General features: G+C 38.7%; 1 protein-coding gene across 4 annotated transcripts in view; it reads left to right on the top strand.

The window, feature by feature from the left end:
* Positions 1-14,236, top strand: part of LOC127428309 (serine/threonine-protein phosphatase 6 regulatory ankyrin repeat subunit C-like) — a 135,452-nt gene continuing 121,216 nt past the window's right edge. For all 4 annotated transcript variants that reach the window (XR_007895074.1, XM_051676600.1, XM_051676599.1 and 1 more), the window contains exons 1-2: positions 1-568; positions 12,906-12,989. Coding sequence is in view for 3 of the 4 variants with exons in the window: in XM_051676600.1 (XP_051532560.1) it covers positions 542-568; positions 12,906-12,989 (111 nt within the window). In the remaining variant the exon portion in view is untranslated. The remainder of the gene's footprint in view (positions 569-12,905; positions 12,990-14,236) is intronic.

The raw sequence follows: 14,236 nt of genomic DNA, 5'->3' as shown, positions 1-14,236 counted from the left end.
AAATTGTATTCTTTTTATTTGTGAATTCATTTAATTTTTGTAAAACTCCTTACATTTAATTGTGGATCTCATTCAATTTATTTGTGAACCAACTTTCTATTTGCGAATCTCTTTCCATTTGTCTCTGAATTAGAAACAATTCTATCTCCATTTTTTTCTGGCACTGTTCTTCCTACTGATTCAGAATACATTTTCTCTTGGAGCCGTCGAGAGAAAATGTAATCCTCTCAGAATCAGCTCGGTTCAGATGTTGTGTGCCAAGTTTTTGCTGTATTGCTGAAGTACCATTGGAATACCAATGGACATATTTTGAGGGGTTTAAACTCGACCCTAACTCCACACCTGTTCACTGCAGGAGCCTCACGTAGTCGTGTAGTTTATGTCTAGAACACTAGAAGGAGCTGTATACATCAGGGACATTTTACAGCGCAACGGCACCAATGGATCCACACTCTGTTGAGAATAAAATAAATCCGAAAAAACATGGATTTATTACCTCAATATCTCAATGAATATACTCAAGACTGACTGATTTGAAGAGATGGGAATATTAAACATAAGTGAGCAGGTGAGCGTCTAGAATTTTTTTTCGCTTTGGTATTTCTCTTCAGCATGGTCAATGTGAACTGGTTTGTTAACTCCATGTCTGTGGTCTATCACGGACCGGTTTCAGTTGATTTTTTAAATGTAACCTATGTACCGAATGTACCCCGCTAATATACAAATAGATCTGGACAAAAGCCCACTCTGTAAAGCTAGTTATATTACGTAACAATCAGTCCAGATAAGTTTTACTCGTGTAAGTACCAAGCGGTCAAGTTGAAAACCAACATGACGTCATCATCTCAGTATGATCTGCTGTAAACTGAAATATATGCATCTAAATCGCAAATTTTGTGTGTTTGTTTGGTGTTGGTGGAAAATCGCAGCAAAACCACAGGATCACTTTTCTAGCTACCTATGATGTATAATCCAAGAGTTTAAAAAAAGCATCCCTATAAAATGCTGTATACTAAGAATTAAATACCGAACTAAGAGACCGGGTAAAGATAGTTTCGGTTTGAAATTCAGAATTCGATCGGTAATAAACTCGCTATGCGTTGTCGTAGACATGTACAGTTGTGCTCAAAAGTTTGCATACTCTTGGAGAATTGGTAATATATGTACCATTGTTAAAGAAAACATGAGTGAGCAGGCAAAACATTTCTTTATTTTCTTATGGGATTCATATTCAGCTGTAGGTTATAACAGAATGGCACAATCATAAAACAAAACATGGCAACAAAGAAAAAAATGAAATGACCCCAGTTCAAAAGTCTGCATACCCTTAGTTCTTAATAATGTATATTGCCCCCTTTAGCATCAATGACAGCGTGCAGTCTTTTGTAATAGTTGCCTATGAGGCCCCAAATTCTTGCAGGTGGTGTAGCTGCCCATTCGTCTTGGCAAAATGCCTCCAGGTCATGCTAAGTCTTTGGTCGTCTTGCATGAACCACACGTTTGAGATCTCCCCAGAGTGTCTCAATGATATTAAGGTCAGGAGACTGTGATGGCCACTCCAGAACCTTCATCTTTTTCTGCTGTAAGCACTGGAGGGTCAACTTGGCCTTGTGCTTAGGGTCATTGTCGTGCTGGAAAGTCCAAGAGCGTCCCATGTGCAGCTTTCATGCAGAAGAATGCAAATTGTCTGCCAGTATTTTCTGATAACATGCTGCATTCATCTTGCCATCAATTTTCACAAGATTCCCGAGCCATTAGAGCTCACACCCCCCCAAAACATCAGTGAGCCACCACCATGCTTCACAGTGGGGATGGTATTCTTTTCACTATAAGCCTTGTTGACCCCTCTCCAAACATAGCGCTTATGGTTGAGACCATAAAGCTCTATTTTGGTCTTGTCACTCCAAATGACAGTGTGCCAGAAGCTGCGAGGCGTGTCGAGGTGTTGTCGGGCATATTGTAACCGGGCTTTTTTGTGGCTTGGCACAGTAAAGGCTTCTTTCTGGCAACTCGACCATGCAGCTAATTTTTGTTCAAGTATCGTCGTATTGTGCTCCTTGAAACAACCACACCATCTTTTTCCAGAGCAGCCTGTATTTCTCCTGAGGTTACCTGTGGGTTTTTCTTTGTATCCCGAACAATTCTTCTGGCAGTTGTGGCTGAAATCTTTCTTGGTCTACCTGATCTTGGCTTGGTATCAAGAGATCCCAAATTTTCCACTTCTTAACAAGTGATTGAACAGCACTGACTGTTATAGTTTTATATCCTTTTCCATCTTTATAAAGATCCATTACCTTGTTACGCAGGTCTTTTGACAGTTCTTTTCTGCTCCCCATGGCTCAGTATCTAGCCTGCTCAGTGCATCCACATGAGAGCTAACAAACTCATTAACTATTTATACACAGACACTAATTGTAATTTAAAAAGCCACAGGTGTGGGAAATTAAACTTTAATTGCCATTTAATCCTGTGTGTGTCACCTTGTGTGTCTGTAACAAGGCCAAACATTCAAGGGTATGTAAACTTTTGATCAGGGCCATTTGGGTGATTTCTGTTATCATTATGATTTAAAAAGGAGCTAAACAACTATGTGATAATAAATGGCTTCATATGATCACTATCCTTAAATAAAGGATGATCAGTCATATTTTCAAAATCAATGCCAAAATTTCACAATTTCTGCCAGGGTATGCAAACTTTTGAGCACAACTGTATATAGGATATTAAAATTAATAAATGTCTGTTTTTCCAGTTTGTTGTATTAGTATTTATCACCCCTTTTTTTATTTTAGATACAGTTCCTATATATTGTTATTTACACAGGGAAAATATACTATTTATCAAGTCTACTTTTATTACGTATCGTATTTTAATGGGGATATAATTTATTACAGCTGACAGTTACGTGAGCAAACAAGGTTTGAACATCAACTGTAACAAGATCAAACTGAAATTCACGGCTTTTTAACACTTCTGTGTACAAATTTGAAGGCTGCTTATTAGATCAATACCAGTAAACATCATATTATGCGACTACGCTTTACGGAGAGCTTATGACCTACTAGTTAAATCTTGCCGTAAGTACAGGTGGTGCAACCAAATTAAGCACTGTCTTAGTTACAAACTAACTAGTAGTTACTAAGCCCTTAGTGTGAACGTTACATCCCAACTTACGTAAGACCTTACACACAGCTATTTACTCAAACTCATGTCCTTCCAAACCTGTATGACTTTTTCTGTGGAACACAAAAGATGATATTTTAAAGAATGTTTTTGTCCATATAATGAAAGTCGACGGTGACCAAAACAAGCTATTTTGCTCACCATTTACTTTCCTTATATGGAATACAAAATACCTTTTTTTGGGTTCTGCAAAAGAAAGTCACATGGATTTGGAAGGACATGAGGTTGAGTAAATGATGACAGAATTTAGATTTTTGGGTCAACTTTTCTATTAACATTAAAATTTATATCTGAAACACAGTAATTGTATAAGATTATTGTTATACTGCATGTTGCAAAAGTATCTTCATTGCAAATAAAAAGAGATAGTATAATCTTTTTTACTCAGCTATTGTTGTCTATTCTCTTACCTGTTAAAACAGCTCTTCAGTGAAGCCAGGCTGACAACTGTCTCCTCATACAGCTTTTCCTCCTGCTGCAAACCAATTCCGGTTTTATATAACATTCAGTTGGATGATTAATGAAATCCAAACTGCAAACTTATCTTGTTTAACTTCTACAATATCCATGTGTTCCTCGTCAAGTCCAATTGACCACTTTAGAAATTATGCCCGTGAGCTGGGCCGTATTCAGGCCTGCACTGCAAAAAGTACAAATCACACACAGAGAATTAATGCAAGCCCACATTATATTCATCAGTTGTATCACCGGTGTTGATCTGCAAATAAATATTCAACTTGACCAAAAAAGCTAACTTGGTGAGCTATACTGTTATTCATTGTGGTTATTTTCCTAAGCTAATGTTAGCTACATAGTTAATATTAATTTAGCCTAAGAAAATAACCACAATGAATGTTCAACATAAACAAAAGTTACAAAGCATAATTATGTATTCAGAATAAACACTTTAAAGCCTGCCAAACATATGTTTGAAAATGTCTACTGATATCTTACCTCAGTTTCTTAAACTTGTTTCTACTGAGGTAACCCGTGCGCCACTTAAGGTAATACTGCTGCAATAAAGAGTAACATAACACGCTCACACTTAGAATAAGCAGGGGAAAAAAATGAGAGTCCAAATAAATAACTAATTACATGTATAGGAAGATTGCATTGTGATGCTATATATGCAGATGTAAAAACAGTTTTTTAAAGGGGACCTATTATGCAAAATTCACTTTTACATGGTGTTTAAACATAAATGTGAGTCGGCAGTGTGTGTACACAATCACCCTACAATGTTAAAAGTCCACCCACTCCTCTTTCTTATATTTCTATTAATCAAAAACAGTGTCTCAAAATGACTGGTTTTGGTATCAGCTCTAAAGTGACGTCACTTTAGAGCAGGCCTCGCTCACGACTGGTGACGGACTCCACCCTATTATCATAGATCCTCCCAAGAGTGATCGACACACAGTCCGCCATTTTTTTTCCGCGCTGGAGCAGCTACATTGAGAAGAATAATGTCTCAGCTTCATAAGCGTCATACGTGTTCTGTTGTAGGCTGTAAAATTGAACATAAGAGTCTTCATGTACTCCCAGCATCAGAGCCACTGAAGACGCAGTGGACAAGTTTTGTTTTTGAAGAAAATGTTACCCAAAACATACCAAAATTTGAGTATGTTTGAGCAAATCATTTTACACCGGACTGCTTTGTGAATGAGGGTCAATATAAAGCAGGCTTTTCTAAATATTTGATTCTCAAGCATGGATCAGTACCAACTGTTCGTGTTCCAGCTTTATATCCTGAAGATGTAAGTATCGCACTTTATATTTTGTGAATGTTTGCAAATCGCATGACGCAAGACAACCCCCTAAAATGTCATGTCTCGTTATAGCGCATAGCTAATGTCATTACAGTATATTTTTGTGTTGCTCATCCATCGTTGCTAAATGGCTGAAAAACACTCCGGTATTTACGGTGTCAGTCATATTGTTTCTGATTTGTTTTTGCTATAGTATCTGAAGCACCAGCTGTAAAGGCACAGCCCTGTTCCGGAAAGGGGATGGGGAGCAGCAGCTCATTTGCATTTAAAGAGACACACACGAAAACAGCATGTTTTTGATTCCACCCAAAAAGAGGCATTTACAACATGGTATAATAAATGATCCGTGGGGTATTTTGAGCTGAAACTTCACAGACACATTCTAGGGACACCTGAGACTTATATTACATCTTGTAAAAAGGGCCATAATAGGTCTCCTTTAAAGTGACTGGATGGGTAAAAATTACTCACCAAAACAGATGATTTCCCATTGAGACCCATAGGAATACAGACTGTTAGGGAATACAAAGATGGCGGGGCAGTAGCTTCACTGTTGTGACATCATGAGCAATCCAGTTATATATATAGATCAGTGTTCTAACTGCCTGTTTTGTATTTCAGGGTAGGGCTGCACCAGTTGTGTGTAAGGTCTCACTTAAGTTCAGACGTGAAGTTCACACTAAGGCAGTGTTTCCCAACCACTGTGCTGCGGCACACTAGTGTGCCGTGAAAGATTGTCAGGTGTGCCATGGAAAATGATCAAATTCCACTAAATGAATAGATTCCCGCAATGTAAATCGCAGATTTTTTCATCATTTGAAAGGTCCTGCGACTTATACTGTAGTCTGATGCGATTTATATACATAATTTATAAGTAACTGATGTTGGCTGGTCAAACACATGCACCATAACAGATGAAAACATAGAGACGGCATAGAGGCGGTAGAAGTGTTTTAAATTTGCCAATTCAGAAATGCAACTCCTCACATGCCCACAAAATGACGTTTCATCACACTTGTAGTAAAAACATTCAGTCAGTGAAACAAATAATTAATACATTGCAAAGAGGGTTGCAAATATCAGAAATATCCACAGTCGCTAACGTTAATGAATGAATAGAATACAACAGGTGTATTGTTTTACTCACAGACTAAAAGCTGTTTATTTGGCATAGCATAGAGTTACAGATGTTATGAACAGATGTGGCTTACTTGTCGCATTTCTCTCATGAAACATAAACCAAATATGAGAAACTGTTACACACGATTACTAAAAGCATTTAGCTCCCATTTAAAACAAGCCCAAAAACACTGCGATTCAATGTGTAGATTCTGAGATACTGTAATCTTCACAGAGCACGTTTGACATCTGAACTGCTGAAGGGAAGTCTGGCGGCATGAGATATACAGAGATGCGACTTATATTGTGTGTTTTTTTTTTTCTCTCAATGACGCAATTTTGACCCTGTGTGACTTATAGTCAGGTGTGACTTTATTTCTGGAAAATACGGTAAATAAATACTTAAATAAAAAGTTTATTTGCTGTGGCGTTGCAAGATTGAATTTGCAAGAACAAATATATTCACACATAAATTTGTTGTTTTTTTATTAGCGCTCTTGTCACCTGTGACCTTATTATACATGTGACTTGTGTTTTTTTGCATAGCCAAATTTCAAACATTACAAGTAAACATGCTACTAAGACAGACAGAAAACATGGTTCTTGTAAAGGAAAACTGTCAACAATGGTTATGTGGGATAGTGGTGTGCCGTGGGATTTTTTAATCGTAAAAAGTGTGCCGTGGCAGAAAAAAGGTTGGGAAACACAGCACTAAGGGCTTAGTAACTACTAGTGAGTTTGTAACTAGTTTGGTTGCACCACCAGTTCTTAAGGCAAGACTGAACTAGTAGATCGTAAGCTCTCTGTAAAGTAATGCGTAGTTGCATAATATGACGTTTACCTGTATTGAGCAAATAAACAGCCTTGAAATTTGTACACAGAACTGTTAAAAAGCTGTGAATTTAAATTTGATGTTGTTACAGTTGTTGTTCAAACCTTGTTTGCTCATGTAACTGTCAGCTGTAATAAATTTTATCCCCATTGATATACGATATGTAATAAAAAATATTTCATGTAAATAACAATATTCAGTAACTGTATCTAAAATGAATAAGGGTCAATAAATTACTTTAAACATTTATTCATTTTAATATCTATTTCGTATATGTTGAAACTTGACACCGGGTGGCGAACACAGGAAAGTGCGCTGTTAGATTGCTTTCATGCAGAAGAAGTAAATTTTTTACATAATGTTTTCTCCCGTAAATGTAAACGAGTGCCAGCAACATCATATATGTCGAAAGGACTGAAGCCTGTCAACCAAAACATGAGCTCACTGATATATTTAAATGAGTCTGCTTTTTATTACATCTGTTACTCCTGGTCTGAGGCTTCCGTAAATATTTAGTTTATATGTAGGGTTACATTCTACCTAAATTTAATGGTGCAACACTCAAATATTTAGCAGTGCGTAAATTGTGACTTAGTGCCCATTTACGCCACAACTAGGCGTAAGCTGGTCTCGAGGCGCCAAGTAAAAACTGCCAAAACGAGCGATCCAGAGGAGAAAAACAACTATTTAAGTGTTACTAAAATGTATTTCAGGTTCAGCTTGTGCAGTTCTTGGCTGTCATAACAGCTCAGAATAATTAATATCAACGTCTCACCTCGGATCTTCGCTTTATGTCATCTACACACTCAGGTGAGGCACTGTCTAAAAAAACGGTAAACTCTACTCTGTGAAGTATTGGCATGTTTTTGACAATTTTTACAAATGTAATACCTTAAACATTACATTACCCGCTAAGAATATACACCGATGCGAGTGAAAACCGGAAATTGAAAACAATCGAATCGTGGAACACTTCCGTGTTCAGGAAAAATGTGGATAATTCTAAAAACTGACCATCTGCATAGGTCATAGTAGGCTCAAATAGACCTTCATGATTTGTGAATTTTTTCATAGACCAGTTTTTGTCTCTTACCCCATTTTTTAGTTCTTGGGTCTACAGTTTACCTAAAACAAAAGTGTTGTAGGCATTGAGAGGTCACATTCTGGAAACACATGATAATTATGATGGAAAAACACTAGTTTCACACAAAACTAGATTTGTGAAAACTTTCACAGATTGATTTTAGTCATTTTGATGGCTTCGTGCATATTGGCATTGTGAAAAATTAAGGACATAATCCATAAAAGTAATAAAAGGCTTATAATTTTAAAATCTGACATAGGTCATAGTTGGCTCAGAATTAAGTTTATGATTTGTGAATTGTTTCACAGTTCAGTTAATATGAGTTAACTAATTGTTTACGTTTCAGAGTCAACAGTTCATCAGAAAAATCATTATTTAGGCCTTGGGAGACTGTTTTATAAAGCACACTGCTTATAATCAGAGAAAACCCCTTGTTTCAGACAAAACTGGATTTGTGAAAACTTTCGCAAATCTATTTTACTCATTTTGATGGCTTTATGCATATTGGCATTGTGAAATATGAATAAAATAAGCCATAAAGCCAATAAACATCTTATAATTCTACGAAATGACCATCTAGAAGGGTCACACTAGGCTTAAATAGACCATCCTGGGCTGCGTTTCCCAAAAGCATCGTTAGCTAAGTAGATCGTAGAAACCATTGGCGCCAGTGGTCTCTCCGATCAACTTAAGCTTTTGATGCTTTTGGGAAAGGCAGCCCTGATTTGTGAATTTTTCACAGTACAGTTTTTGTCATTTAACCCCTTTTTTTAGTTCTGGATTCAACAGTTTTCCTGAAAAATCAGCCTTTTATTACTCTTTTTTTTTTTTTGCTTACATCTTTAGTCTTTCACAATGCCAATATGCACAATGTAACGATGCTGGCAGTGCTGGCAATGACCAAGACGATGACGTGAAGATGAAGAACCCAAGTGCAGTTTATTTACAAACGTGATAACCAATAACCCTAACTACAAATGTGAAACATAAAACATAAACTTGACTATGACTTCACTATAAACATGGCTTGACTATAAACATGACTTGACTATGCACATACACATTCACATTCATTCAATACTTGACAAAAGACAATGGAAAACATGAGGGCTTAAATACAAGACATGGGAGAACACATGACAATGAAAACCAATGAACAGACAGAACTGATAACAAGCTAACAAGACAATTAACCAATAAACCAATGAAAACATGACACATGAACATGGAGGGGAAACATGAAATCACATGACAAGGGAACAGGAACTAAACTTTCCAAAATAAAAGACATATCCCCCCACTAAGGGGCGGCTCCCGCCTCCCGACGCCACAACACATAAACAAAACACATAAAACATGACATAAATTCAAAGTTCTGTAGGGAGCTGTGGGGGGGCGGTGTCTTGAGGTTCAGGTGGGGTCGGAGGGCCGAAAGTTCCCCTTGCCTGCTCAGGAGAACTAAGAGTGGGTATAAGGGTGGGAACCATCTCCAGGTCCAACTGCTCAGGTGTGGCTGTGATGTGCTATGGAGCAGGCTGAGGCGTTGCTGTGACGTGGCATGGAGCAGGCTGAGGCGTTGCTGTGACGTGGCATGGAGCAGGCTGATGATTCAGGGCAAAAGATGGTGCTAGCTCAGCGACCATGACTAGGAACTCTGGTTTGGCGGTCATGACGTGAAACTCTGGCTTGGTGGCCATGACGTGGAATTCTGGCTCGGCGGCGGCCATGTCGTGGAACTCTGGCTCGGTGGCGGCCATGTCGTGGAACTCTGGCGGAACTAGTGCTTTTCCTTCATAATCATCATGTGTTTTCACAACACGATCTCATGAAAAGTCATACATATTTTCCGAGTTAGCTATTTTGTATGATTTTGTATGATTTCGTTCGTATGAATTTGTACGATTTTATCACATGCAAATGCTTGGATGTGTAATGTGGAAGCGTGAGTTCTGCGTGTGAGGCTTCAAGGACATGCTTATTAATATTATGCCCTTACTCAAACCACTTATCTAAACCTAACCTATCAGTAGAGTGTGTAAACATGATAGGAAGCTGCTGTGTGTGACTGAAGCAAGTATTTTCACATATTAGATGGAAATGATGTTGAGCGATGTCATTGGCTGTAGTGAAAGTCGTACAAATTAATACGAGTGAAGTCATACGATAAAATACTGGGGGATAGAGAAGACGCAATCAGACGTGACCAAATGTGATTGTGAAAGTTTTCATAAATCAGGCTCTGTCTAAAACAAGTGAATTTGCATGAACGCCGACTGTGTGTTTACTGGAAATAGCCATTAAAAGTGTAGAGCGTTTATTTTTCACCTTCCCAACTCATGGACTTAAAAAGGGTTGACAGGAAACAATCTGCTGTGAAAAAATTCACAAATCAGACTGATCAAGATTAGAGTGGTATTAGTCTTCTAGGTGTTCTACTTTTGGAGCTATTTTGATCAAAAAATTAAGAGTCATAAAATTTAAATGACCGATTGCAGAGCGGAGGATGATGTCATCCGAATTCACAAATCATGAAGAATAACATGCAACATTGCTTACATCAGGGGTCACCAAACTATGGTCCCTGGGCCGAATACAGCCCTCTGAAATGTTTTGACAGGCCTGTGGAACATGCCTGTCATATTTTGACCAGCCCTCATCAGAAGCGTGACACTGCTTTGTTGGCTTTTCATGCATATAAGACTGACAATTGCCATGAGCCAATTCGAGTGCAAGCTGTTAAGGAGCATACCACTGGTTTCACCCGCTGAACGAATACGCCCCTTCACTGAAGTTCGAGTCGGTCGTTTGAGTCTGAACGAGATGAGACGTCTCATTCATGAAGGAACTGAATGTACTCATACACTTGTTCACATACGAAATGCATGAATCAGTCATCATTAACAAGGATCTGCTGAACAACTAAACAAGTGGGGGAGGCAAGTCATTCGTTCAATTCGGCAATCTCGTTCAACAAGAAAATGGGCCGGATGAATTATGAATAGCATAAGGACTTTATTGATACTCATAATTATTTTTTAGGCTAATTTTGTCTATTTTTGTATAGCTTGATCAAAAGTCATGCTTAGCAGTTCACAGTATGGTATATATGCTTTGTTGTCATTTGTGGGGAAACGCTTATGATGCTTAAACTTTCTGCAGTGCTGAAGTCTTTTAGTAGAATTGTTGACATTTTTTAATAAATGATAATTAGACTTTTTCCAATTTTAAATAACGTCTCTCGGTTGTAACCTCGGTTCCCTGAGATGAAGGGAATGAGACATTGCTTATGGGGATTCCTTCGAAGCCCTTGTACAATAACGCCAATCCTGAGATTGGCAATGGTGTTTGAGCCCCACCCCTTTAGGCACGCAGTTGGCCTGTTTCTGACTGAGGAACAAGAGCGCATTGCTTGAACCTCGAAACTCTCCCTGAGAGAACCAAGGTTACATGTGTAACCGGAGACGTTCCCTTTCGATTCAGTTCACTCAACGTTGCTTATGGGTCCCATCACGCCACACTACATGACATCATACTCCCTGAGGTATAAACACTTGAAAAATAATTGGAAGTCATAGGCCTTCAGGACTGTGACTTTATAAAGACATGTCTTCAAGTGTAAGAATTAATGAATAACCCCACATGGTGAAAGCCAGATGGAAGTAAATCTCAGCCTGGGAATCTATATGAACCATATACTGTAAATACACAAAGTCGAAATTTAACTCCTTCACAACCAGAGGTTGGGGGTAATTTCACACCAAGGGCATTTCACATCTCATTTCTATTTCATTTTACTTTGTTTTGGAGTCATTATGTCAATTATGTCAGTTAAAATATTTTCATTTAGTTTTTGTTTTTGACTGTGAGTCAGACTTTTGACACAGACATAAAATCTGGTCTACTTTGAACCTTATTCTGGCTAAAAACGGACACTTAGACAGGAAGGTGCCATCTAACTAAAATGTAAAATGACCAACCACAGTTTTTATATTATGTGACAAGCAAATAATTCTAAAATGGATGATACCACAATAATAGACCAATGTGCATCAAAGGAGTAGTTCATGAAAAATATTGCCGTGAATCGTTATTCAGAAAATACCGAAGAAATTATAATAATAATAATAATAATAATAATAATAATATGTGTAGACTTTGAGGTTATAGTTTCAGCCTTTCCAGAATTAACAAGTAATGACTATTGTATGGACATAACTCTAAAAACAAAGCAGAATATACACTTGCTCTCAAGGATATACCATTTACTTAATAGTAATTGCCTCAGACAAAACCGATTAATTTTCAAAGGTTTGATACCATGAATTTCACAAACTTTGTCAAATCCAGCAACTTATTCTTCCTAGGTATTTCTCACTGTAGCAGCCTGGTACCTTACAAACAAAACCCAAGGATGTGGAGTGATATAAACCTGTGTACCCTGAATTGCAGAAAACCATTCAGTCAGATTGAAGCTTGTGGTTTTGAGAAAGCTCTTGACATTTTTGTTTGCAGTATAAATCATATGGGCCACATGCATTCTGTCTGAGACTAGCTCCAACATGAAAATAAGCCTTTTGATTTGGATATCAAGATAATGTCAGGTTTTACAGTGGTCTACACAGGGAGTTGTTTTGCCACCATCAGCTGCCATGCTCTTATGCTGTTGAGAATCCATGCTTGAGGATCCATCAAAGGTGTAGGTTGGATGCACTGGAGAGAACATCATTGAACACCTGGATCAAGAATTTGCTGTTGCTGTCCTTCTGGTCCTATTACCAGTCTGCACTTCCCATTTCCTCCATCATAAGCAGGACACCAAAGCCCACTTTCACCCTGTTTTAATGGTGTTTTGAATTAATTCAACTGTCTTTCCAAAGTACAACTCCACTGATCATGCTATGTCTGTCTTTTTATTTTTAAGTCACTCTTGGTCCAGGCAATATTCAGCCAGAATGCAGAAATGGTGAAATTTTTATTGGAACAAAAGGAAGAAGTCAATGAACTAGTATGTTTTCAAGTTATTTAATTCCTTACATAGATTATACAGCTATTCCATTCTGATACATAAAGTAAATTGCAATTGAAGACTTTTACAGAAAGGCTGCTGTCTTGAAGCATTGTTATATGTAAAATCTTTTTGGTTCCTGCAAATTCCATTACATCTTTTATTTCATTAAAAAAGGCAGATGCCATTTGCACCCTGGTGCAAATAATGGTTTATGCTATTTACACCCCAGTGCAAATAGTGTCAGATACTATTTGCACCCATATTTAAATACTAACATACAGTACATGGGCATCACTGCAGTGTGTTTATTGTGTTTATTTAGAGTCCCACAGACACACTACATAAACCTTTACCCCTAAACTTCGACACCGTGTTGACTTTCCTATAATCCACACAGAACCGGACCGAACCATCGCTCTTAGGTACCAGAACTACCAGACTGGCCAAATCACTGTGGGATTCTTCTATTATCCCCATATCGAGCATGGCCTTTAGTTCCCTATCTGTCACTCACTCTACGTTGTGTCTATGTAGTGACACTAGGGGTCACTCTTGGGAGCCCGAGACACCTCTGGTCTTTGATAAAAGGCCAATGAAAATTGCAGAGTGGTATTTGCATGCCACTCCCCCGGACATATGGGTATAAAAGGAGCTGGAATGCAACCACTCATTCAGATTTTCTCTTCGGAGCCGATCGGTCATGCTCACTGAGCTGAATTCTCACGACTGTTCATTCACCTCTGCTGGATCTGACGGCGCATTTCAGCAGCTTCTCCCTCCTCTGCACTGGTGCACTGCAGAGAACGCCCCTGGGCGCTTTGTCAGAAAAAAGAGAGTATATTTTCCTGTAAGAGTATATTTCTCTAAAAGAGCGGCACACACGGAATGTCTTTTTAAAGACGCGTCTTTTTAAAGATGCCTTTCCGATTGAGTGTTATTCCTGGTTGCGGTCATTACCTCTCAACTTCAGACGGTCACAATCGCTGTCTTTCGTGTCTGGGTGCGACCCACACGGAGACAGCATTCGTGGATGGTTCATGTTCTCACTGAGAGAACATGACCATGGCAACGTTGCGGTCGTGGCTTGCTTTCGTAAGAAAAGCGGCTCCCCGCCTCGGTCCTTCTACCTACGGGTTTGAGGCCAGCGTGGCTAGCACTGGGGGCGATTTGGGGACCCCAATGGGACTGCCTCCGCCGGGTATCCCCCCGCAGGCTTCCCATTCCCCAGCTAGCTCGTCTGCCCC

This window comes from Myxocyprinus asiaticus, chromosome 37 (assembly GCF_019703515.2).
Source record: "Myxocyprinus asiaticus isolate MX2 ecotype Aquarium Trade chromosome 37, UBuf_Myxa_2, whole genome shotgun sequence".
Classification (NCBI taxonomy): domain Eukaryota; kingdom Metazoa; phylum Chordata; class Actinopteri; order Cypriniformes; family Catostomidae; genus Myxocyprinus; species Myxocyprinus asiaticus.
The sequence above is the reverse complement of the archived record's forward strand: the minus strand, read 5'-3'. Positions and strand labels throughout refer to the sequence as shown.